At 48.3% G+C, this 23,790-nt stretch overlaps 10 protein-coding genes and 1 non-coding gene across 11 annotated transcripts; 5 read left to right on the top strand and 6 right to left on the bottom strand.

Annotated features, from left to right (window-relative positions):
• Positions 1-820: 820 nt before the first annotated feature.
• Positions 821-1,243, top strand: TrAFT101_009299 (uncharacterized protein; the record flags this gene model as incomplete). Its single annotated transcript, XM_066128610.1, has 3 exons — positions 821-905; positions 980-1,086; positions 1,157-1,243. The coding sequence occupies 3 exons, from the start codon at positions 821-823 to the stop codon at positions 1,241-1,243; spliced, it is 279 nt and encodes a 92-aa protein (XP_065984730.1).
• Positions 1,244-1,262: 19 nt separating this feature from the next.
• Positions 1,263-3,323, bottom strand: TrAFT101_009298 (uncharacterized protein). The gene is made up of 6 exons (XM_024909059.2): positions 2,946-3,323; positions 2,361-2,856; positions 1,963-2,301; positions 1,749-1,896; positions 1,680-1,690; positions 1,263-1,615 (listed from the first exon to the last, which is right to left on the bottom strand). Exons 1-6 carry the CDS (start codon positions 3,272-3,274, stop codon positions 1,439-1,441), a joined length of 1,500 nt encoding a protein of 499 aa, XP_024755348.1. The 5' UTR covers positions 3,275-3,323; the 3' UTR covers positions 1,263-1,438.
• Positions 3,324-4,005: 682 nt separating this feature from the next.
• TrAFT101_009297 (uncharacterized protein) lies at positions 4,006-5,719 on the top strand. The gene is made up of 2 exons (XM_024904290.2): positions 4,006-4,424; positions 4,497-5,719. Exon 2 carries the CDS (start codon positions 4,598-4,600, stop codon positions 5,612-5,614), a length of 1,017 nt encoding a protein of 338 aa, XP_024755349.2. The 5' UTR covers positions 4,006-4,424; positions 4,497-4,597; the 3' UTR covers positions 5,615-5,719.
• TrAFT101_009296 (uncharacterized protein) lies at positions 5,666-6,959 on the bottom strand. Its single transcript, XM_024907126.2, has one exon. It carries the CDS (start codon positions 6,647-6,649, stop codon positions 5,834-5,836), a length of 816 nt encoding a protein of 271 aa, XP_024755350.2. The 5' UTR covers positions 6,650-6,959; the 3' UTR covers positions 5,666-5,833.
• Positions 6,960-7,904: 945 nt separating this feature from the next.
• On the top strand, positions 7,905-9,140 carry TrAFT101_009295 (uncharacterized protein). Its single transcript, XM_024909060.2, has one exon. The coding sequence runs from the start codon at positions 8,198-8,200 to the stop codon at positions 8,354-8,356; it is 159 nt and encodes a 52-aa protein (XP_024755351.2). The 5' UTR covers positions 7,905-8,197; the 3' UTR covers positions 8,357-9,140.
• Positions 9,141-12,350: 3,210 nt separating this feature from the next.
• Positions 12,351-16,605, bottom strand: TrAFT101_009294 (uncharacterized protein; the record flags this gene model as incomplete). The annotated part of the gene is made up of 5 exons (XM_066128609.1): positions 16,001-16,605; positions 15,294-15,927; positions 14,625-15,231; positions 12,803-14,563; positions 12,351-12,360 (listed from the first exon to the last, which is right to left on the bottom strand). Exons 1-5 carry the CDS (start codon positions 16,076-16,078, stop codon positions 12,351-12,353), a joined length of 3,090 nt encoding a protein of 1,029 aa, XP_065984729.1. The 5' UTR covers positions 16,079-16,605.
• A 278-nt stretch (positions 16,606-16,883) lies between these two features.
• On the bottom strand, positions 16,884-17,508 carry TrAFT101_009293 (uncharacterized protein; the record flags this gene model as incomplete). Its single annotated transcript, XM_066128608.1, has 2 exons — positions 16,884-17,078; positions 17,149-17,508. 2 exons carry the CDS (start codon positions 17,506-17,508, stop codon positions 16,884-16,886), a joined length of 555 nt encoding a protein of 184 aa, XP_065984728.1.
• Positions 17,509-18,440: 932 nt separating this feature from the next.
• On the bottom strand, positions 18,441-18,785 carry TrAFT101_009292 (uncharacterized protein; the record flags this gene model as incomplete). The annotated part of the gene is made up of 1 exon (XM_066128607.1): positions 18,441-18,785. The coding sequence occupies one exon, from the start codon at positions 18,783-18,785 to the stop codon at positions 18,441-18,443; it is 345 nt and encodes a 114-aa protein (XP_065984727.1).
• Positions 18,786-19,349: 564 nt separating this feature from the next.
• Positions 19,350-19,460, top strand: TrAFT101_009291. Its single transcript has one exon. It is a non-coding gene; the product is annotated as a tRNA-Met (tRNA).
• Positions 19,461-19,867: 407 nt separating this feature from the next.
• On the top strand, positions 19,868-22,212 carry TrAFT101_009290 (uncharacterized protein). The gene is made up of 2 exons (XM_024909061.2): positions 19,868-21,487; positions 21,554-22,212. Exon 1 carries the CDS (start codon positions 19,980-19,982, stop codon positions 21,381-21,383), a length of 1,404 nt encoding a protein of 467 aa, XP_024755355.2. The 5' UTR covers positions 19,868-19,979; the 3' UTR covers positions 21,384-21,487; positions 21,554-22,212.
• On the bottom strand, positions 21,490-23,304 carry TrAFT101_009289 (uncharacterized protein). The gene has a single exon (XM_024909062.2). The coding sequence runs from the start codon at positions 23,287-23,289 to the stop codon at positions 21,568-21,570; it is 1,722 nt and encodes a 573-aa protein (XP_024755356.2). The 5' UTR covers positions 23,290-23,304; the 3' UTR covers positions 21,490-21,567.
• Positions 23,305-23,790: the final 486 nt, after the last annotated feature.

Below are 23,790 nucleotides of genomic sequence, written 5' to 3'. Positions count from 1 at the left end.
GAGGAGAAGGACAAGGAAGATAAAGAGCAAGATAATGAAGAAGGGAACGGGAAATGAAAAGAGAAATGAGGAGAGAAATGAGGAAGAAAAATCCTAAATATTAATTGAGAATCATACACAAATCAATAATGTGCTCTTGTGGCCCGTGCAGAGAGCACATTAGGAGATATCATCTCAAGCCACAACATATTTCAATCTGCCAACACTAGTTAACAGTGCAGTGTGTTGAAATATAACGTGGTCTGAAGGCTGGATTATATCTCGTGGCTTTGAAACGATGAGCTTCTCAGATTCTAGGCAGGCATGTAGCGCTCCAGCTGCTCTACTGTCAACCAAGTCAAACGCTCGGTCCAGACAAGCACGCATCTCTCTCTTCACACTGCCATACCGACCTCATAACACATTAATTCACTCAAATCCATGAATCTGCAAAGAAATTTGCCTTTATTCTTCATGCATAGAAGACCAAAGCGACTGCGTTAAAACGAGGGAAGCTGAAGTGGCCAGCTGCCAATTCATGATCCTGAAGAAGAAACTTAACTTGGTTCATTTTCCGCACAACATTGGGTGAGAGAAAGAAGGCAAAATAGAGAAATCATCTAAATACAAGCTCTTCTATAAACATGTAGTCACATCACGAGACCTTCAGTTTATGTAGGTGTGACCGTGAAATGTTCTTTCCTTCAGCACCCATCCACGTCATCTAGTCAGCCCATGTCACATCAAACACTTTATACACATCTTTACAATTACTTTCCATCATCCACATATACATCTAGAACCCCAGTTTATAAAAGCCTCAACCCCATCAGCCACAATCATGACGACTCCCAAAGGCGCAGCTCAAACCTCCAAATCGCAGCCTCATCCCTCAGCTCCCGGCCCCGTCACCGACACCACAGAAGGTAGTATTTCAATGCCTATACAATTCCCGTATTTCATCATACCTCAAGATAAATGTGCTAATCTCTCAACTCAGCACCACCCCAAAGCCTGCTCACCAAGCAGCATAATCTCGTCCCCATGGTCGTTGGCACTGGAGACAATCAGCAGAACACCATGCCCTTGGAAGGCGCTGAGAAAGAGGTCTTAATCGTAATTACGACGATGATATCGCTCGTATCACAACAAAGTAGCTGACTCTTTGCTTGATTAGGAGAGAGTTCACAACACCGGCGCGCAGACGCCTTCGTCTCTCGCCGCGCAGATTGAACGCGAGCTGCAGAAAAAGAGTTCAACCTAACAATTAGTCACATTGACGCACATAATGCCATAGAATCAATTCATTACTTGAAACGAGTACATTGCGCTATAACTGATATCCATGATGCATTTTCATGACAATCCCACCAGCAGTAGAAGAATCCATTCTCATCATCTCACATTCGCATTTGCTTACCAACCATCCTGATTAATCATCATTCAGTTCGCTTCCGACCTAGAATCTGGATTCGCATTTGAGATAGATTGTATCAGTCATACGCCTCGGCTGCAGATCATTGCAATTATAGCCTGGCAGCGGCTCGGTCCTTGGGTTCCCGTGCTTGTCCACTGCTTTATAGTTGAACATTGCCACAAACGTAGCCGTAGAAACAAAGAGTTCCATTTTCGCAATCTAAATATAACAAGTTAGCTCTTCTTGCTCTGGAGAAATGTCAAGTATTGTTGCCACGGCCTACTCTCATGCCCACTGCGTCTCTTAGTTAGCACATCAACATCGTCAAGAATTTAGGTTGGAGTCTTCTTACAACATGGGTGCAGCCCAGATCCCCATCCAATATATCCATGCTGCTGCTTTTTGTCTTCTCCTCTTTCGGACAGATATCGGCCAGGGTCCCATCTTCCTGGATTTTTGTATAATGTCTCATTCATGTGAACATCCGATATATTGTAAACCTACATAGTAATCATAAGACATCAATGCCGCTCAGTCAAGAGGATTGGATAGGCACATGTACTTACTGCAAATGCATTCTTTGGAATAATAACACCCGTATCGCCGAGCACAATATCCTTGCCGGAAATATTCTGGCGCATAGAAGCTCCCATGAGGTTGAGCCTGATGCTGTCTTGCACTCCCAAGTCCAGAGAAGGAAATTCAGACTCCCATATCTCGACAGAGAGCGTTTGCAGGACATCAGCCGGGGTCTGGCCTTCAGAGGTTCGGTATTTGGCAACGGCAGCGTCGACCTCGGCTTGAACCTTGGCGTACCAGATCGGATCGTAAGCGAGATAGCAGAGGATCCACGCTGCTTGAACGGCGGTATTGATCAAGCCGGCAAATAGCGCGCCAATAATGAACTGCCATATTATGTATTAGCCCCCAAAAACGTACATACATGTGTAAGTAAGATACTCACTGCTGCATTGACCATATCGGTTTCGCCCTTGTCCATCAGTATCTGTACCGTATCCTCTGCTCTCCGACCAGTTCTTCTCCTCTCCTTGATAATGTTTAGAAACAACATGTGCAGCTTACCTCCTCCCCAAAGCTTGTTCATCTTTGTAGGAGTTGGCAGCCAAGGGAACATGATGCTCATAGCAGAACTTGAATCCAACATGTCATAGTACTTCATCGTCTTCGCCCGTAAGACAGGATCCTCAGCGACGTCGTGGCAGCCAACGGTACGATGCGTCATCTTGCAGATGAGATCATGCACAACCAGGAATGGATCCATGGGAGCAGACGTATCAATAGCGGAATATGTATCGTAGGCATCTTTGTTAAGATAGGGGAGACAGTTTACCAAGTGTTCCTTTCCAGTGAGGCGCTTGAACAGCGCCACGAAATAGGTGGCCATGTTACGCCCCAGGATGCTATCAACATCAGGGCCTGCTGAAAAGAGTTTTTTGAATCTATTGCGGAATCAGCCACTTTTCATCCAATGATATAAATGATTACAGCACTGCAAGGGGTCCGTCCCATGAACGATATCTATACATACCCAGCGCTCAGATCAAGCCCGCGAGTAGTAAAATAGGCCGCCCGCGCAGCCTCACCCGAGATAGCGACGATAGGATACGGTCCAAAGAAGAAATTAAAGTGCCCGTTGGCACTGCGCTCCTTGCCCTCTCTAAGGAAATCGCCTCTCCTTGAAAAGAAGGGTAGGGAGCCGATGAAAGGCACGCCCCTGTCCGTCCATGATGCGCCAGAATGGAAATCAGCACGCTTCGAAAGGCGAACAAAAAGAAAGATGGCAACAGTCGCGACCAGCAACAAAGTGCTGGCCGACCAATTCTGAGGCGAAAGGATGGTAGCGACCACGCTGACCATTTTGAAATAACATACACCAGCGCTGGGAACGTTTACAAAGCAAACGAAGACGGAAGACACATCTGCAAATCTGCTCTTGAAAAACGAGGGGGAAATGATCGGTGATTTATAGCGCCGGCATGTCTCAGTTATACTTTTGCCGTCCCGTCAATCATGCATTATCAGATTGGCTCGGCACTCAGACATCCCGGATTCTAATAGGGGGGTTGTGCAGCTCAGCTAAAAACTTAAACCTTTGACCTGTAAGACTATAGCTCATACTCTAACTTGGAATCAGCTAAAGGGGTAATACGGGTATGGAATATCCGCTAGATTACGCTGATTTCGTACGTAGGATCGTGTGGCTTGGAGTTTGGTGTCAGAATCAGACTTTGGACTAGTTGGCTCATCTCGATGGCCCATGCAAGGGATGTCGTGAAAGAGATGTCGCGAAACCTGGTTGCGCAATTATACGACGGTCGTATAGAAGACTGATTATAGGAGCGTATTGATATTGGATGATGTGATGGGCTCTTCTCTAATACCGTATTCAGAATTCTTCTTAGCCCTCTGTGCTAGCGATGAATTTGTATATCCTAGCTATGCAATAGATCTCCTAGCTATTCCTCAAGTCCCATAGCTAGATGCATAGCTAGATGAGCGTGAGATAGTAGTATCAAGTAGTGGCCTCCTTCTCCAATGACTCGCGGTATAGTCTAGTACCTATCCTATATAAGGAGTCGGGCACGAATTAGTAACATACATACACTTGGTCATCTTCCTCTCTTCCCTCTCCCAAAGCGAAAGCGGGCCACGGGAGTCATTTCACATCATTTAGCACGTCGATCCCGAACACATGTAATCAGCACCATAATATACAATATCGCCGTAAGGAGCGCCCTGATCTGCACCGGCAATAAAAGAGGCTTTTCATCTCATATACTCAAGGTCCCGAGCTCCTCCCCCGCTCAGCTCACCTGAAGCCGTCACGATCGAGTGAGCACTAGAGTCGCCGCAGCGCTATCGAAACGAGAAGAGGCATTCAAAATGGCGCTACAAGCTGCATAATAACTATCATATAGTCGAAGAGGCCCTAATCTCTTGATTCACCGACTCATGTTATGGCGATGCTATAAAAAGACTCGTGATCGATCTGGAGTCAACGGCCACAGTGAGCCAATCTTGCAGATCTTAGTCATCGTGGCGACCGCTGACCTCACCATTTCAACGACCAATTTCACAGCCCCAACATCAGACCATATCGTAGAGTTGAATTATGCTTCACCGTAGATCTATAGAAACCAACCTCATTCATCAATGCGAAAGCCATAAACTCCATCAACCATGACCACAAAGACTCTCCAATCGCCCCCTCCAAGGCGCAGCCTCCGCAACCTCAAAAGACAAAGCCTCACCGAAAGCATCACCACAACAACAACCACAGCCATCAAGACAGAATCCAAGCCCGCAAAACCGCTAACAAAGTCCGAATCTACAAGCACCACATCTCTATCCAACATCCCCGACAAAAAGGCCTCCATCCTCCAAGCCCGCAAGCTCAAATCCTTCGCAGCCTACTCTCAATCCTCACCCTTCCCATCCTTCCCCCATCCAACACCCCAAGAATGCTCCCGCGCTCACCGCATCCTCGCATCCATCCACGGCGACCGCCGCCGTCCCGACACAATCATCGCGCCGAGCAACGTCGCCGGCTGCGGAGATTCCCCGTCGGTTCTTGACGCGCTGGTCCGCACAATCCTGTCCCAAAACACCAGTGACAAGAACAGCTCGCGCGCAAAGCTCTCCATGGACAAGACATACGGCCGCAGCGACAACTGGGAAGCCATTGTCCAGGACGGCACCGACAAGCTGCAGCGGACAATCAAGTCTGGCGGCCTCAGCGTCATCAAAAGTAGAGTCATCATGAACATCCTCTACCAGACAAAGGACCGGTACGGCAGCTACTCTCTCGATCACCTCCTCAACGCTTCCAACGAGGAGGCCATGCGGGAGCTTCTCTCTTTTCAAGGCGTGGGGCCCAAGACAGCGAGCTGCGTCTTGTTGTTCTGTCTACGGCGGGATAGCTTCGCGGTTGATACTCATGTATATCGCATATCAGGCCTGCTGGGATGGCGGCCGGGAGAGGCGAGCAGAGAAGAGACCCAGGCGCACTTGGAAGCAAGAGTGCCAGATGGGGACAAGTATGCACTACATGTGTTGATGGTGACGCATGGGAGGACGTGTGACGAGTGCAAGGCTGGAGGCAAGACTGGAGGGAAATGTGCTCTGCGGAAGGCGTTTGTGAAAGGGAAGAGGGCGGTAGATGATGAAGATACGATGGTAAAGGAGGAAGATATGTAAGATGCCATACACATGTGTGTGTGTATTTGTCGTAGGCGCTATATTTCTATATGAAAGATGCCGAAAAACACTTCCCAATAGCAAAGACACTCAGGTATACCTCGCCTGGCTTTTAACTCCTATGCTCTCTTCCCCGAAAGAAACCCCATCCAACAGAAGCAAATACACAAAAATACCCATACAGCCAAAATCACAAGACTCCATTCAACCAAATCGTATTTACGGCTCCAAGTCCATGGGGTCTGCCATCATCCACCTCCATGTGTTGTCATCGGCGCCATTGCTTCCATCGGCGCCATTGCTTCCATCGGCGCCATCGCCAGCATTGCCATTGGCTTCCACCTTTAACTCTTCGACCCTCGCAGCCGCCATTTTGTATGCGACGCCCAGTCCCTCAATGATGCGTCCTATAATCCACGACAAGTCGTACATTCCTAGCGGCGTCGTTTCTCCTTCCGCCGCATCTTTCCACCGATTCCGCAGCTCCTTGGCCTTCCACAGCGCAGAGTTTACATCACCGGTGCCCAGCGCGCTTCGCAGCGGATTGTCTTCCTCGCCCAACGCCAGCAGCACGTTGTGGTGGTAACTATGGGTTGCCTGGCCCCTTGGCCCGCCGAAGCCGCGAGGTACGCTGACGCCATATACGAGGAGAACCAGCACGAGAGCCTGCTCAATACGCATGTAGAATTCGTGAAAGTCAATCTTGAAATTGACCTCGGCGTCATCGGCGGAGAAGCCGCTGTCTTGCGGGGAGTGCGCACGGTGGTATGAGTTTTCGAGGTCGACAGCCGTCCATCGGAGGCGCTGGCAGGTCTGGTGGAATCTTCGGAAAGCTTGTGCAGGCGACAGTGAAGGGGCTGTGGCGGCGGCAGAGGCAGCTGTTGAAATCGAGCCAGGGACTGCTGTCGTCGTCATCGTCGTCGTCGAGGCAGATACTGGGGGCACAGATCTAGATCTAGAGTCGAATCGATAGGTGTCGGAGGGGCGGCTCTGAGCCGACGCCCAGATGGATGCTTTTAAGCCACTTGGCCCCATACTTTTGTGTATTTATGCTGTCTCGATGTTCTCTGATATCGGTACAAGTAGTATACAATAATGCGGGCGTAAGAGCGACATTCGGGAGGTGCGACGAGCTGATTTGAAGGCCGTTTAAGCAAACAAGAGCCCCGCGCTTTGGCCCCGCGCCTTTTGCGCACAGAGAGCTGGAAAAAAAAGCAAATTGCTATTCAAAATGAGAAAGACAAACGGAAGCTTCTAGCGCACTGCAAAAGCCATTGTAGGCTGCGCCAGAAGAGGTGGTCGCCGGCCGAAAATGCAGAATGGGGCGAGAGCACCAGCAGTGCGATGTTTTTTGGAGGTTCGAGGTTAGTTTGCTGGTGTTGGATCCCAAGGCTGTTGGTTGGCGCCTATGCTGAAGCCCGCCACCAGCCGGTGTCGCTACAGCATTCGTTTATCAGGCCAGCGCTCAGCAGTCGAGAACTTTGATGATGAAAGAAAACGGGTATTTGTAAATGTCTAGAATTGCTCATCTGGTTAGTCGCGGTTGAGTAGCAGTGGCGATAAACTCTCAAAGTTTCGATCGCATCTTGTGCTCTATGCGGAGTAGCCGTAGTAAACATCTAGAATAGCAGCTTCTATTTCTACCTCTAATTGGCAACGAGCAAGTTCAATCGGTCAAATAAGGCTGCGCTCTACGCAACCACTGTCAAGTTGCGCATGCCAATTTTCGCAGAAAAAGAGAAACCACTTTCTTTTTCCCCTCCTCTTCATAATTTTCTCTTCCCATTGCGAATTTAGTGAAGGTCGTGCTGGTTACAGGGTAGGTAGTCGCAAAGAGCTACCACCGGGCACCTAAGGCGCTATGACGCGAAGTACAAGTCGATACTACGAATTGGATTGAGCCTTACGTGCTGCCTGCAAGATCGGGGCAAAAGCTTCTGCCACCCGAAGCGCCTCTCCCAGCGGCACAGGCGCTTATTGGCTTCGAGCGGTACAACAATGTACAAGCAAACTAACTCCAATCACAGCGTCCGACGTCCAGAGCTCCTCATAGGTAGTCACGGGAATTCGCCTTCGGCCGTGCATATGATCGGCCGTGGTGGGACCCGATCCGGTCATCCGGCGCCGAGTCCAAAACTTGCGATGGATTCTGTGTGGCGGGATGCACCACAGCAGATGACTTACTAGATGACTCGGCGTTGCGGTCAGGCATACTTTTGTTTCTACGGAGAGACATGTAGCTGATTGTACATTGTAAATGAGCAGATCATGTGTTGAGATTCGGAAGGATTTAAATATAGTGGTGCTGCTCTTTTATTTGTTGGAGGTGGTTTGCATCGAGTCTCCAAATCTTTGCAATAACATCATCACCGCTACCGCAAAACAGCTAGTGTGTTGCTTTATCTCAACTAGCTACCGATTAAAAACATATTCAAACCACGCATTGTGTATGCGTATACCAATAACAACAACCACGACAACTCTACTATACTCGTCCAACACAAGCGAGGCGAGGAAATTACAACATCGTCTCCGGCATCACATATCCGTGGCACAGCACTTCCGAGCAGATCACCGTTCGCCATGACCGAGCTCGTCTACCACAACGGCCACTACCACGAGGTCCCCCGCCGCGATCGGCGTCGCCAGAAACGCGACGACTCCTGGAACGTCATGAAGTTTTGGGACGAGGTGCTGTATGGCATCGGCGATCTCTACTACAGGGTGCGCAAACGATACTAGCTTGTGTTGCAGCGCTGCTTCAAGGTTGCGGGAGTGTCAAGTACGAAAATAGTATATTGAATTATACGATCGATATTTAAAAAAGGTAGCCGGACGGGATATACGCTTATTAGTGCCATTTCACGGAAAGCATCTCATCTTACATCCTAGTGCGATGCTACTTATACTACTACATAGTACGAGCAGCTACCCACGCACCGCCACATTCACTCTCTCGTTACTCGAGAGAAGAGAGGCAAAAGAAGGCCAAGCAACAGCACCGCCCCGGATACGCGGCTCCTAGACGGCCCGTATCCGGCCTCTTCTCTCTGTGCCGTGGCTCCGAGAAAAGGGAGAGGGGGCCTCGCGAATCATGACTGCAGTCTGAAAGGGCAGTTGATGAGCAGCCCGGCTCCAGCGCGCTACGGCACTGAGCTCCCGAGATATTGGACTGGAAAGCAGTAGCGGGAGTCGATCGCTGGCCAGTTTTCTTTTTGGCAGGACAGAGAGAGGGAAAAATTCACGGTGAGCGGGTGTCGGACAATGGGCTTGGGTGGATATCGTGGGATGTTCCTGGTTAGCGGATTTGGATGCGAAACACGTTCGACTGTCGGCCGGTCGGTCGGTCAGTTCGCCGTTGGAACCCGCTGTCCACCTTCAAGTATAGACAAGCAAGTACAGTATAGTAGATATGGAGCAATGCTATTGCAAGTAATAAACGCGGTTACGCTACGAGCAAGTGATCAGCAACATGTGCCGACAAGGCTGGCCAACCAAGGCAGAGCGAGCAGAGGCGAGCACGGGCTGTTCCATGTAAAACACCTTTCCTCATGCTCACATTCAGGTGGGTTTGAGGCCCTGGACGCGTCAGCCGAAAGGGAGGCCACTGCGGCGAGTACCTGGCATTGGGTGACGAGAGCACGGAGACATCAAGTACCTCGTAAAGAAGCACTGCATCGGCGCGCCTCGGCAGAGTGGTATTAGGCATGGGCTGGTGTTGGCATCTCGTAAAGCAAGTGAGAGAAATATTGCCCTCAGCCTCGATGCAGAGAGAGAGATACGACGGCTTTGCTTCGCCTTGTCCGCCAAGCCAAGGAAACCGTCTTAGTTGGAGAAAAAGATGAACCCATCATGATTGCAAGGACCGCAAAAGTAATGAAGATCCATCATCCCTCGCCTGCCCGTCCCGCCACTCGCAGCGGAATCACTGGACAAAGAAAAACACACTCAGAAATCAATTTCGCCAGCCCTTGAGCTGGTACCTTGCATTGGCAGCGCATTGTGAATGGGTGTGGGCTGCAATCAGGGGAAATTTCGACGGTGGGGCGGGCTATTTTGGCCCCTATTCCATATTTTTCCAGGTCCCACCCTAGACGCTGGCCTACCTATGGCGCACAGTGCAGGAAAAGGGCATTCGAGAAGATTGGAAGCCGTTGCGATTTAGCAGGAAACTGCGCGTAATTGTGTTCTCAGTTGCTAGCTGCAGACTTTATGCCACAGTGACAAATACAGTGTCTGCGCCAACACTCGCACGGCATTATTGCTCTAGCTCATGCAGCAACCCCCCTGAACGGAGCCGCTATTGGCTCTGATCTCCCAGAAACAAGCTTCGCGCTGCGCCTCCCACTGAGTGCCAAAAGGCCTCGACAGGCCCCAAAGCGGACTGGCTCCAGGGCCCGAGCACGCCCAGGGCCCCAATAGTTCCAGGGGTGCCCCCTGGTCCCGAGACTTGGCCTGTCGCAGGCCTCAATTTCCCCGTTCTCCTGGGGGCGCCTTTGGGGGGCGCGCGAACAAAACACTGGCCGTCTGCTCTAATTGGGACGCTCTCTTCTCTTTCTTTTTTGGAATCAGAACCTCTTTTCGCATCTTTCGTTTGAAGTGCTTGATTTTTTGTAATTTTTTCTCTTTTTTTGAGGCGATAGCTACCTCAGACACTCCTTAGAACCACTTACACACAAACAGCTTTCTCCTTCTACCGTTCCCTTGTTACTTTTACCACAGGACAGACGCCGAGTTTGACCAGCAAGTGTGAACAATTCCAATCGCTATAACCAACTTAAGAATCGCAAACCGCTATCGACAGCAATCAAATTCAAAACTTCGAATATCACATCCGCAAAAATGGGCTTGTCCAAGCTCTCCGTCTCCCTGCTCGCCCTGGCCAGCAGCGCCGTTGGAGCTGATCTTCCCGCCATCACAGCCAAGGTGAGCCACTTTTTCGTCTCCAGAAGCGAAACGATCCCTTTCCTTCTCTCGCGTGGCGCAGAGAAGATCGTGGAGAACAACCCAGAAGATGATCAACGGTTTGAATCTCGGGAGCGACCGCTAATCGACCACTTTTCACGTGTAGGGCTCCAAGTTCTTCTACCCCAACGGCACCCAGTTCTTCATCAAGGGTGTTGCGTACCAGCAGGATGTTGGCCAGGCCGGCACCTCCAGCCCCTCTGGCAACGCCACCTTCATCGACCCTCTGTCCAGCGAGGCCAACTGCAAGCGTGATATCCCTCTGCTGCAGCAGCTCGGCACCAACGTGATCCGAACCTACGCCATCGACCCCACGGCCGACCACTCGGCCTGCATGGCCCTGCTCGAGGCTGCCGGCATCTACGTCTTCTCGGATCTGGGCGAGCCCTCCATGTCCATCAACCGAGACTCCCCAGCTGGGACACCGACCTGTACGCCCGCTACACGGCCGTGGTCGACGAGATGCAGAAGTACTCCAACGTCATCGGCTTCTTCGCCGGTAACGAGGTCTCCAACGCCAAGAACAACACCGCTGCCTCGGCTTTCGTCAAGGCCGCTGTTCGTGACACCAAGGCCTACATCAAGTCCAAGAAGTACCGCTGGATGGGTGTCGGCTATGCCGCCAACGACGACGTCGATATCCGCTCCCAGATGGCCGACTACTTCAACTGCGGTGACCAGACCGACGCCATTGACTTCTGGGGCTACAACATCTACTCCTGGTGCGGCCAGAGCTCCATGCAGAAGTCTGGCTATGACACCGAGACCGCTTTCTTCTCCAACTACTCTGTCCCCGTCTTCTTCGCCGAGTACGGCTGCAACCTGCCTAGCGGTGCTGCCGACCGTATCTTCCAGGAAACCGCTGCTCTCTATGGTGACCAGATGTCTGCTGTCTTCAGCGGTGGTATCGTCTACATGTACTTTGAGGAGGCTAACGACTATGGTGAGTTTTCTGACGTGTGATTTCGACATACAGCACAGTGACAAAAATGACTAACATTTCTCTCTCTCCAGGTCTGGTCAAGGCTAGCGGCAGCTCCGTCACCAAGTTGAAGGACTTCAGCGCTCTCCAGGCTCAGGTTGCCAAGGTCGACCCCAAGGGCGTCGACTCCGCCGACTACAAGCCCTCCAACGTGGCCGCCAAGTGCCCTGCCCTGACTGCCAACTGGCAAGCCTCCGACAACCTGCCTCCTACCCCTGACGCTGGTCTCTGCTCTTGCATGCAGGCTTCCCTGTCCTGCGTCCGCTCCTCCGGCCTCGCCACCAAGGACTACGGTGACATCTTCAACTTCATCTGCGGCAACAACCCAGCTGTCTGTGCCGGTATCAACGGCAACGCCACCAGCGGTGTCTACGGTGCCTACAGCATGTGCGACGACGGCGCCAAGCTCGACTACGTCCTCGACACCTACTACAACTCCCAGAAGAAGGCCTCGACTGCTTGTGACTTCAACAGCCAGGCCCAGATCGTCAGCGCCAAGCCCGTCGCCACCTGCTCTGCTGCCCTGGCCTCCGCCAGCGCCATCAACAAGCAGGCCGCCACTGCTACCGCCCCCGTCAACGCCGGTTCCACCGGTGGCAGCTCTACCAACGGCGGCTCCAGCACCAGCAGCAGCGCTGCCGTTGCTGGCCGCCCTGCTGCCTACCTGCTCAGCATGGGCGAGCTGTCCATGGCTCTGTACATGGGTGTTGCCGTGCTCACCGGTGCTAGCATGATCCTGTTGTAATTTTGAAGAAAGAAATATTAGAAATGGCCTTTGTTTGTTTGTTTTTAATTTTTTCTTTTCTGAAACTTATATATCTTTTGGGTTGTTGTATGTAGAAAAACGGGAAGTTATTTAGAGGAAAGTGAAATAATTTATTCGTTTTTTTTTTTTATAACTCGAGTCATTTCTTGGACAAGATATATATACTGTCCAGGATTATGAATGGCTTCCTTCCTCCCTCCCCCCCTCTCTCTTCCTCTATTTATACATGTTGCTTTTTTTTCCCCTTCTCCTTTTGGGGGGGGAGAGAGGTTCACTTTTTTCTTTTTTTAACGTTGATGTATAAAAGGCATCTTATATCATTGGTGTTGCGCCTGCGCGGCTTTTTTGCTATTAGAATAGGTTTTTTTTTTGTTGTCTTTTTGATAGCAGTATTGACTCTTACGATTCTATTTTATATCTTTGAAAGATTTATTCTAGAAAGCTAGCCCCTTCTTATTTGAATGTGAATACATACTCGCCATATTTATCAACCTCGGGCGTGACATCCCACAGGCCGATTTTATGGAGTGTTTCTTCATCAATTCCTATTTCATCGGTGAGATATTTCGCGGTTTCTGCTTTCCCTCGCATCCATGTCCTGGCCATCTCTTTATTATAGTAGATGAATTCTTCTGGATGTCTGCTTAAGCGGAGGCACTGAATTGCCTGGCTCCTTGTAGTAGCGCTAATCATGGGAACGAGAAGCTCTTTTATCCCATGGAAGGCAGCGGCGGCAAGTGCACTACCATGGTCTCCTCTATCAAATACCATCGTCGGATCAGCACCAGACTTGAGCAAAAGATTAATAATGTTGATGTCTTCGGTACTCCAATTCCCATAGTTAGCAAAGGATTCGAGTGCGCTGCCGTATGCGCCACATTTCAAGGGCTGGTTGGGGTCTGCGCCATAGTCAAGCAATAACTGGGTAATTTTGTAGATTCTTTCTCGCCCCCTATACACAACCCTACCTTTCGCCGCTGCAACAAGAGCACTGCCATAGTAATACCCACATTCCACGGCTGCGTTTGCATTCGCACCTGCCTTGAGCAAAATCTCGACTGATTGTAGATTTTGGAAACAGGCGGCTGAAATCAAGGGGGTGCCATATGTTGTATCACATTCCTTATTCACATCTACCAAGCCTTGGTCTATCAACCACCGGAGCATTTCAGGTCTGGATCTCGCTGCCCGTTGGACGATAGTCTCAATATCGTCATATCTAGCGTTGATGTCGATTTCTGCTTCTGTCATCAACAGTGTTGCGATATCCTTTCGTTCATCATGGATTGCTGCTCCCATAGCCTCATATCTTTCAGAGAGCGGGTAATCTGTGCCAGCTAAGCTTATTAAACGTGTGAAAATTGGAAAACACCGACTCATGGCTGCGAGTACAAGCGGAGTTTGACCATTGCCGCTTTCCTTAAGCGCCATTTCCTTGCTGATTTCGTTTCCCTCCCACCAGTCACGCAGGGTGTGATAAAATCCATATCGACACATTGCGAATAAGGCCATAGTATCAGGCATTAGCTCCATCCTCTCCCAAAAATCAATCTCAATGCCATTGCTAAGATTGCCAATCCACTCTTTATAATAATCACTGCTTTTTCCTGGCGATCCGAGAAAGCGTTGGAGGACTGTAACAAGTTCTGGGTCTGGATTTGCGCATATCGCAAGGCCCAGCCATTCATCATATTGCCCAACATGTTTAAACCAGTTGTAAACGATATAATTTTCAAAGGGTGAAATTGGTTTTTCCTTATCCTCAGTCGATATTTTTGGAGACGCTTTAAAGTCCATAAGCAACTGAAGTGATATCCTGGAAACAAATAGGTCGCACTCCGACCGAGCTATGCCCTTCTGTTCAAAATATTCAGCCACAGAAGCATGTGGCAGCACCCACACCTGTTTGTCTGGATCGATTGTTAAAAGATCTCGGCACAGGGTTAATATTTGTTGTTCGGTCTGTTTTTCTTTTTGTACTACTGATGACCCGTCAAGAGAATAGCGAATGGCTTCTAATAAAATCTCGGAGCGAAGCGGCCTCATAGAACATCGCACCCATTTAATAGCACGCTCAGCTAAAGCCACATCATGTTCGTTATGCTTTCTTATATCATCGAAAAGCTGATCGTACGCTTCGGCCAAAGTGCTGGGCAGCGTAGTGGCCCACGATTTGACTGCATCATGAGATGTATAGTTCTTGAGTCTTTGGACCTGTAGATGAACCCACCGAAACCTGCACACCAGGCTCAAGTTAGTGCGTAACTAGAATATGGCTTCTTATATATCTGGCTTACATGCTGCTATTACGCGAAGAAAACGCATTTCTGATTAACTCCCGAGTCTCCGCTTGGCGTTGTTTAAATGATGAAGTTGAGTAAAGTCTCTCCTGCAGGTATTTTTCAATGTCACCTTGTTGATTGCTGGATTCGACAGTGATTGTAGCAGTAGATTCAAATGCCTGCAGATATTCTCGGTCTGGACGACTAGATATAAAGATTTTAACCGGTTTCTTGGCTTTATCCATTATGTCAATGAGAATCTCTGCTAGGTTGTGGTTCGTACTCGTCGAGCTAGCTTCGTCCAAAGCATCCAGAATAATGGTTGTCTTTGAATATAGATTAATGAATTCCAAAATCAGCTCTTTGCAGTCCTTCAAGCCTAGACTGCGCCCTTCTTTCCTTGCCATATCGTATTTCTGGATCAAGTGATCGTAGCCGTGTTCGGATCTTTTGTCAAATAGCTGGCGAACAAAGCTTCTAAGGATAATTAGAGGGTCTTGTAGCGAAGTTGCTGATCTTTGGCAGTAGAAAAAAGCAAATCCTTCGTCACAAGACATTTCTGCCAATGTCTTCTTCACATAATCAATCGCTCGCCAGGTGAGATATGTCTTGCCGGTGCCAACTAAATTTGGTTTGAACATTAATAAAGATCTCTTTAAAAGATAACGTGTGAATTAGGCCTACCGGTTCCTTTGAGCCACAGGAGCGTGGATGATGAAGGAATAGCTTGCCAGGCGCGAAAGCCTTCATGGTCTACCAACCAATCGCCTGTATTGTCGATTCTCGAATCTTCGATCTCGCCGTGACTTTTCCCATGTCCTTCTGGGCTAATTAATTCCAGAAGCTTTTGGAGTCGGTCCTCATCAATCATTTGTCGAATGCCTGTTACTCCCTCGTCAATTCGTATTAGTGGTGACGACAGTTTATTTAACTTGGTGAGCAAATCTCTTGATTTCTCATCGGCTTGTCTACCCGCTCTTTCACTTCGAGAAGCTTCACAGACTGGAATTTCTTGTAAAAGCTTCTGTTCCTTTTGAAACAAGTCTGCAACAAGCCCTGTAGCCTGCTCTGGCCTTAGAATGGCGTTGAGTGTCTGTTTAGCCAGCCTGCTTCCAACCAGGATGTCAGACCGAGCCAGAAGCTCTATTGCTGCGACGTATAAATCCAAGAGTGCGTCATGCAAGTTTAGCACCGCGTTTTCATCAGTTGTTTTTGTGTTATACAGTAGCTCATATAACTGGCCTCTGCGAACTATGCGAATAAAACACTGGACTGTGCCAGCAAGGACTGCCATCTGGTCGCTTTGTTTGACTGGAATCTGAATTCGATCAATATCTACGGTCATAACCGGCAATTTTAGAGTCGTCATGCATATAAATGCCTATACTTACTTGAAGAACTCCTTTAGCAATAGCCCAAGGTGCGCTGGCTTGTGGTGGCGCGAAATTTATAGCAATGTCGCCCGCCATGGTAAGAAATGCAACAACGCCGGCAATATAGTCACGGAAAACAATCTTCTCATAGCCAATATCGATTTCGAATTGCCATCTTTATCTGTACATAATGTGTTGCTTTCGATAAGGCGAGTGATCTCTCTAATATGGTCCTCCGGCTTCGCCTGCTCTGAAAGGTCGAGATCATGTTCCCGAATCCATTTCTTGGTACCATCGCTTGATTTTTCGAATGCTTTTTGCCAAAGATTTATAGGAGGATCCTGTTGTTCGGCTGCAATCTCCCGCGTCGATACCGCAGTAATCGGCATCGAGCCCTCAATTAGTGGAGGAGGCGATGCTGAGGCTGACGGAGAGTCTAACGACGGAGAAGGCCGAGCTGATGATGGAGGCGTGAAAAGTTGGTTTGTAGCTGGCAGAGGGCTTCTCCGTGCAGACCGCCCACGCTGCCGGAGCTCCCTCCATTTTTTCCTAGATCTCCCAAACAAGCTCTCTTCAGTCATATTATCGGTTGCGTTCGCTAAATGAGAATGCAGGATGATTTGAAGCGGGGTTGGGTGCAGAGAGATATCGATGAAACTAGATGTACAAGGCTCCCGTTGGCCTGCAGCACGTATAATCCTGTACGCGCCGTGCTACTACGCTAACAATTTTCTGTACAACCAAGTGTATTTTATCCAATAGTCAATCTTGTATCAAATATATTGCATGTTGCATTATCACACAGGTGGGTATCGGCTACGTTGCTATGCAAAGCGCTTAATTTTTTTAAGCGAGCATATATACACGCAATGTCGTTTTTTTCTCTCGATCTAACAAAAATTCACCCAATGCTGCTCTCTTCAGAGCCAGATGCATAACTACTGAGATCTGTATCCATATATCCTTCATACTCTTCGTCTTCCCGCCACACATAGAAGGCATGCCCCGCATGGATCATGTTTCGTGATCGATAGCATTTGAAGCAGAGGCGAAAATTTTCACAAATTTCGCAACTATGCATAATATCGTTAAGCATCTGTAAAATATACCGTCAGCATCAATAATCTGCAAAAGATCTATATCGAATATTGCTATGTAAGACGTACCATTAAACATGCATCGCAGTAGCTGTCAGAGGGCCCATCTCGCCCCTTTATTTTAGGTGATTTTATTCTGTACGCCCATAAAGCGCTGTGTTCTTCGCCGCTGACTTTCTGAAGCTCTTCAGGCGTGGGGGTGACGATGTCTATAATCTCTTTGTCGAGATTATAGTACCAGGCGAGCTCATACGCCGTCCATGTGCGTCCTAGGCCTTCTCCTTCAACCATACGATCTGCTCCGTGGTTGAGGAGCTCTTTGATGATGCCCAGTCTGTAACTGGATCTCGTATCCCACTTTCCACATACCCTCACTGCCCACATGAGAGGAGTCCAGTTGTCTATGTCACGACTGTTTGTGAGATCCATATTTTTGGCTAAAACATATCTCACTATATCCAAACGGCCGCTAACAACAGCGAAATGAAGGGCATTTCGTTTCATTCGGTCGGTTCCCTCAATTTGCAGCTCCAGGTTCTGAGAAGATATTTGACGTGATCGAGCGTCCTGTATAGAGCAAAGTGAATCGGCCTTCTACCAACCTTATCTGCTTCATTTACCTTTGTACTGTCTTTGGCTGTTAGAGTGCTGAGCAGACTCAGACTGCCACATAAACACGCAAGGCCCAGATAACCACCCCACCAAGGAACACTCTGATATAGATCGAGCTCTTTTCTTCTGAGTAGGTATTCAATTATGCGGTATTTCTCATCATCATCAGGGCGCAGCATTGCCGAATGGAGCGGATTCCATAGAGGCCAGTGTAGCTGAAATTTACATTTGCCTTGTTTTCCACCAGATTCGTGACGCTTTCGAGCTTACCCGAGTAGCATGCCATATTCAGAGCTGTTCCATATTGTCCAGTAGGCATATTGACGTCGGCTCCTTTTGAGATGAGGTAGTCAACTGCGTCGTTGCTCTGACGCTGGATCGCTGATAAGAGTGGTGTAGTGCCGCTATAGTCTGCTACATTTGTATTCGCACCGCGGCGAATACGGATCTCGAGAGTCAATTTTGTAGTCAAGCTATCAATGTTATGTAATGCCACGGACCCATTCTCGTCTCTTTCGTTGACATCGAAATTGAAGCTCAGCAAGGCCATTAATTGATGACCAAGGTTTTGTCAGACGCAATGGTGTAAAAGAGGAGTTTTGAGACTTGCCGCAGAATATTCCAACGGATTCACGCCATTTTCGAGGAGCAGCAAAACAATTTCCGATTTGCCGGAGAGCAAAGCAACGGAAAGCTCTGTTTCACGGTCGATAGAGCAACACGTCTTGGCACCGAACTTGAGAAGCACTTTAACGGAGTCGTAGTAGCCCCATCGACAAGCGTAAAAAAAGTGCTGTTTTGCCCGCGCTGTCAGTGGCGTTTACATGTTTAGAAGCCCCAGCTTCAAGTAACAGCTCTAGAATTTCTGGGTTATCGTAAGCGGCATGTATGGGCCTCCAGCCGTCGTTGTCCCCAACAGCATTAGGATCGGCTTTGGCTTCAAGTAAAACCTTCACTATCCCCCCTTTGCCTCTCATAGCGGCGTAAAAGAGCGGATGTCTTTTGTCCCAAGTAGGTGAATCGAGAGGCGGCGCTCTCTCGAGCAACTGTGATACTAGTTTCACATTGCCGTTTCTAATCACAGGATTGACCATAGTAATAATTTCATCAGTTGATGAATTCTACTCGCAAGCTTTCAGGCCTTCTTGTACCAATATTTCTAAAATCTCAGATACTTGGCCGTCCTCTCGAGCGGTATAGGACAGCAGCAATGGAATCACCTCAAGCTCGGACCCCACCGAGAATCCTAGCAGGTAGCGAACGATGGGCGTTGCGTGAGCTTGTATGGGAGCTTCCAATAGATCATTGATCATCTCTTTCAGAATTTCTTGCCCTAAATGGGAAGCAAGCTCACTAAAGCATTTGAATTTACCATTTGAGATGGCATCAGTTAGATATTTGAGCGAGTCAGCTGCTGGGCTATCAATGAATCTTCATTAGCATTTAGTGATCGATGCATCGTATATTAGTAGCGATTGCATAAAAGACATGTAGATAACAGTATAAACAACTAAAATATATATATACCAAGACGTAAACCTCTGAACATTCTTTCTCATTCGCTTGCAGCCTCACTCAGGTTGGTTAGCTGCGTCCTTTGCCACTTTGATGTTGAGAGGCTTATGAATCTGTCTTGCGCGCAGCTCAGACATCAAAGAGTCTTCGTGGCGCAGTTGGCTAGCGCGTCAGTCTCATATTGAAACATCTATATGATCTAGACATTAGTCTGGGCCATCTGAAGGTCGTGAGTTCGAGCCTCACCGAGGACATTTCTTTTTGCATTTTTCTTAACTATCATGATGCCTATACTTTTGCTGACATTTAATTGTTGTTTGTTGTGGTTTCATGATATTTTCTTTTATTGTCTTACTTCTCGGTTGTGCCTCCAGCTGTCAGCAGTGGTAATTGTGTAGCTGAGCTAAACGCTCTCTTAAAGTGAATGTTGGAGCTAATACCTACTCGCATTTGTTGTTCAAAATTGAGCGACTGTAAATAAAGCAGATGAAACGATATATTGACTCACATATGTGGACAGTGATGCACCATCAAATATGAGACATGTTGCAGCTATTCAAGTCATCCCCCGCTTTGAAGAGAGACTTTGAATATCTCAGGATTCTAGCCCCGCAACGTCATAGCCTTATCTATGCACCTAGCCAAGGTCACGCATGCCATTTCTCAGCCTACAACCTCATGCACCTCATCTTTCTTGTCAGACCCACAGCCTCTAGAGCTTCATCGAAAAGTATCTATAAGTGACCATAAAGAGACAAGAAGAAGACGGTATTATGGCTGAACCCGCCCAAGCCATCCATGGAACTCTAATCCACTCTCTTTCCCAGACGCAACTTCAAGTCCTTCCAGATACTCTCATCATTCTCTCTTCTTCAGGTAGCATCGTATCTCTCCAATCTAATATCCCTTCTTTACAAGTGAATAATTTCCTCGCCGTGCAACGCATCGAACACATTCGCCAAACTATACTCCCCTCTGGCCAATTCGTCATCCCGGGCTTTGTTGATACACATAATCATGCTCCGCAATGGATGCAAAGGGGCTTGGGCCAAGGAATGCATATCCTAGACTGGCTTGATGGCATTACTTTTCCCAATGAAGCCAAGTTTGCAGATGCTTCTCATGCAGAGAAGGTGTATGAGAAGCTCGTTCGAGGGATGCTTAGACAGGGTGTTACGACGGCATCTTACTACGGTTCTTTGCACCAAGAAGCGACGAATGTTTTGGCATCAACGTGTCTTGAAAGAGGTCAGAGAGCTCTGATTGGAAAATGCAACATGAATCGCAACTCGCCATCCTTCTACTGCGAAACTTCTGCTGAAGAGTCCATTTCTGCGACGAAATCATGTATACATCATATTCGAACCATCGACCCGAAGAATACTCTTATTAAACCTGTTTTGACGCCTCGCTTCGCGATATCGTGCACAGCAGAATTACTACAGTCTCTCGGCACCATGGTTCGCAATGATACTTCTCTAGCTATACAAACTCATTTCAATGAGGCCGAGCAGGAGATCAACGCCACGCTGTCTCTCTTTCCGGAATTTAAAAACGAAGCCGATTTATACTCTTCTTTCGGGCTTCTTACACCAAAGACTATCCTCGCCCATTGTACTATCATGACTGAGTACGAGATCCAGAAGCTTCACGATTTTGGATGCGGCGTCGCGCATTGTCCTACAGCAAACATGACCATTGGGGGAGGCTTCATGGCTGCTCCCGTAAAGGAGTTTCTTAGACGTGGTATCAATGTCGGCTTAGGAACAGATTCGGGAGGTGGTTATAGCTCGAGTATGTTAAATGCGATGAGACATGCTCTCATCACGTCGTATGCGAGAGACGCGCTGTATCCGACATTCAAACAAGCGAAAGAGACGAGTGTCAGCGGTGACAAGGGAGGCGGCAAAGAAGCTCTGAGCCTGGAAGAGGTTTTCTACATGGCTACCCAAGGAGGCGCCAAGGTCGTTGGCCTTGATGACAAAATTGGCGAATTTGCGCTTGGAAGGGAATTTGATGCCCTGGTAATCGACTTGCGGGATGAGAGAAGCGGAGTAAATGTGCCGCTGGATGAAGACGACTCGACACCAAGGATGCTCGAGAAATTCATCATGACGGGAGACGATAGGAACATTGTGCAGGTCTATGTTAAAGGAAGATTGGTTCATGGTGAATGACTTGGGACTTTGATATGTGGTGAAAGCATTCGAACTGGCTTGGCTTGAGATAGCAGCTTTCCGAATACTCTAGACCAAAGTTGAATAGAAAGTGAATACAAAAGGTACGGCTTCAGAGGCAGTTTATGCTGATATTACTTGATATGTATTTTGTTGATTCGCGGCGCTAGGAGACCTTACGATATTAAGCTTCCTCTATAATACAAAGCTGTTTCACTGGCAGTGCATCAACCGGATGAACTGGCGGCTTGGTGAGCTCTTCAACATCATCTTGAACCCAATAACTGGAAAACTTGCGAATTTGAACGATTTCATCTGTTGGAATCGCGCTGCCGTTTTGATCGAGGAGATCACAAGAAGGGTATCGTTTTCCTCGAGAGCGAGTTAAATCCGCCATATCCGCCAAATCCATCTCCCTTCCCGTCGTAATAACTCTAACATCGGTTATATTGGCAGTTCCAAAATAATTGATGTTGTATTCCACCAGCACAACAAATCTTTCTGAAGTTTGGCGGCGATCCATCAGTTCTATGGCAAAAACATGCTCCTTTTTGAGCAAAGGAAACCCGTCCATGTCTCCAGTGACTCCGCCAAATATGGCAGGAAAGTACCGACTCTCAGTCTTTGCTTGCGTTGGATATGTCAATGTCGTTGTATAGCTTTTCCATACTGTTGAAGAAAGGCTAAATCCATCTCGATGACGGTTCATATCTGCAGTTTGCGCTTGCCTGAGGAAACGAACCAGTCTCTTGTCGCCTTCGCCGACGAACCTTTGTGCGACCCAAAGGGGGTCCGAGAGTCTAACGGCTTCTAAATCTTCACCCAATTTTGATGTTGCTCTGGTAATCAATAAAGGAAGAACCAACATGTTGGAAAAGGGACGGTCAGAGTTTAGCAGAAAAGCATACCCGAGCGCCAAGTCATGCTGATCGATATGGACCCTCAACGTAACTTGGACGCCTCGGTGTGTCAACGTGGGATTGATTGTTGCAAACTCGAAGTTACTATTGCTCATTTTGTCTATCAACCTGGGGAACTGGCGAAAATGGTCTGGCGATGGAGCCAAGCCATTAGGTGCGAACCCAGTGTCAGCATCAGCATGGCTCCATGCTAGTATAGATGCGTCTTCATAAACTCTGAGAATTTCTTCTTGCAAGCGCTGGAATGCTCGCCCCCCTTCGCCGTACATCATTGGCAGATTAACATCGAAAAGCCCTAGTAGCGAATAGGCGCGGTCTTCGATCCTAGTCGTCGTTCGGGTTGCGGCCCAAGACATACACTGTCCCACTTGGAGTATCTCTGATCTTGTACGACTTCGATGCACATGTCTGCGAACTTGAATACTTGTAGCTGTTTCGATAAAACTTTCCAAGTCATATGCCGTGCCAAACTTTTTCCACGTTTGGTCGACAAATATTAGAGCTCGTGGAGCCAGCAGTTCTTGGAGCGTCCAGCCGCGAGTGAACCACTGGGACCTCTGGAATGGCTGAAGATCTGACGCCTTAAAGAGGAGCCTACCATCTGCATCGGTGCGATCAGTCGGAATAGACACGTCAGAAAGATAGGCGTAACAGACGTCGGAATTCCAGTACCACTGATACATCGAGTTGATGGCCTCCTGGAGTTCAGCGCTGCTAGTTTTGTCAATGCAGCAGGTGTCAACCCATATGTATTCATAACCATCCTTCAGAGCCAGGCGGCGGAATTCGCTAATTTTGCGATACCCTTGCTTTTGCAAAACATCCGTCGTACCAGGCCAAGTGTTATTATTCCGCTCCATTTCCTTGGTCATGTCCTGGTAGGACATCTCGTCGCGTTCCCATCGGTGCGACAAAATTGTGTACCGTGGGATGTCAGTCCCAAGGAAGTCGTGAAATTCAAGGGCCTTTGTGCTGAGTAGACGCATCTTTCTTTGACGGTGTGCAGAGATGTCTCATTGCTAATTAAGCTTAATATATACGTGGAATCTTTCACCTGAGAGATTTATGGCTGAAATAGTGGTGAGACGATCCCTGACGGCTGGGGCTCAAACGCGCGACTACACACTAGCACTGCTAGCATGCATCCATTGTCCATATCCATACCATGAAGTGCGCATCCAGTACCGCTTGTGCAAGCCTAATAGAATGAGGGAAATTGTAACGAATATACTGGATTATTAGATGAATCCAAAATTCAGCTGCCAATGCTGCAGAAATAGGAAGAGCCAGAAGCCATTGAAAAACATAACTAGAGTTAACATTAGCGGTGTTACAACACCCAAGGCTTACAGGCCGCCATCTATCTTAGAGCTGTAGGAATAAAGATCTACTTGAGATTCCCACCTAGTATCTTTTCGCCTTGTATTTGTCACTTTCAGACTGTATACTGGTATTTAGTTTTGGATAGTTAATCGCAGAGGCTGTGT

This window comes from Trichoderma asperellum, chromosome 5 (assembly GCF_020647865.1).
Source record: "Trichoderma asperellum chromosome 5, complete sequence".
Lineage (NCBI taxonomy): Eukaryota > Fungi > Ascomycota > Sordariomycetes > Hypocreales > Hypocreaceae > Trichoderma > Trichoderma asperellum.
Note: the sequence above shows the minus strand (reverse complement) of the source record. Positions and strands in the feature narration are given on the sequence as shown.

Bases quoted from the DNA above. Each gene is read 5' to 3' on its own strand.
- TrAFT101_009298 (XM_024909059.2), bottom strand. From the start codon at position 3,274: ATGGTCAGCGTGGTCGCTACCATCCTTTCGCCTCAGAATTGGTCGGCC. The intron at 2,857-2,945 runs GTATGTATAGAT...ATTCCGCAATAG, and splicing joins GGGCTTGATCTGAGCGCTGG to ATTCAAAAAACTCTTTTCAG. The intron at 1,897-1,962 runs GTAAGTACATGT...ATTACTATGTAG, and splicing joins TTCCAAAGAATGCATTTGCA to GTTTACAATATATCGGATGT.
- TrAFT101_009297 (XM_024904290.2), top strand. From the start codon at position 4,598: ATGACCACAAAGACTCTCCAATCGCCCCCTCCAAGGCGCAGCCTCCGC.
- TrAFT101_009296 (XM_024907126.2), bottom strand. From the start codon at position 6,649: ATGGGGCCAAGTGGCTTAAAAGCATCCATCTGGGCGTCGGCTCAGAGC.
- TrAFT101_009295 (XM_024909060.2), top strand. From the start codon at position 8,198: ATGACCGAGCTCGTCTACCACAACGGCCACTACCACGAGGTCCCCCGC.
- TrAFT101_009290 (XM_024909061.2), top strand. From the start codon at position 19,980: ATGGCTGAACCCGCCCAAGCCATCCATGGAACTCTAATCCACTCTCTT.
- TrAFT101_009289 (XM_024909062.2), bottom strand. From the start codon at position 23,289: ATGCGTCTACTCAGCACAAAGGCCCTTGAATTTCACGACTTCCTTGGG.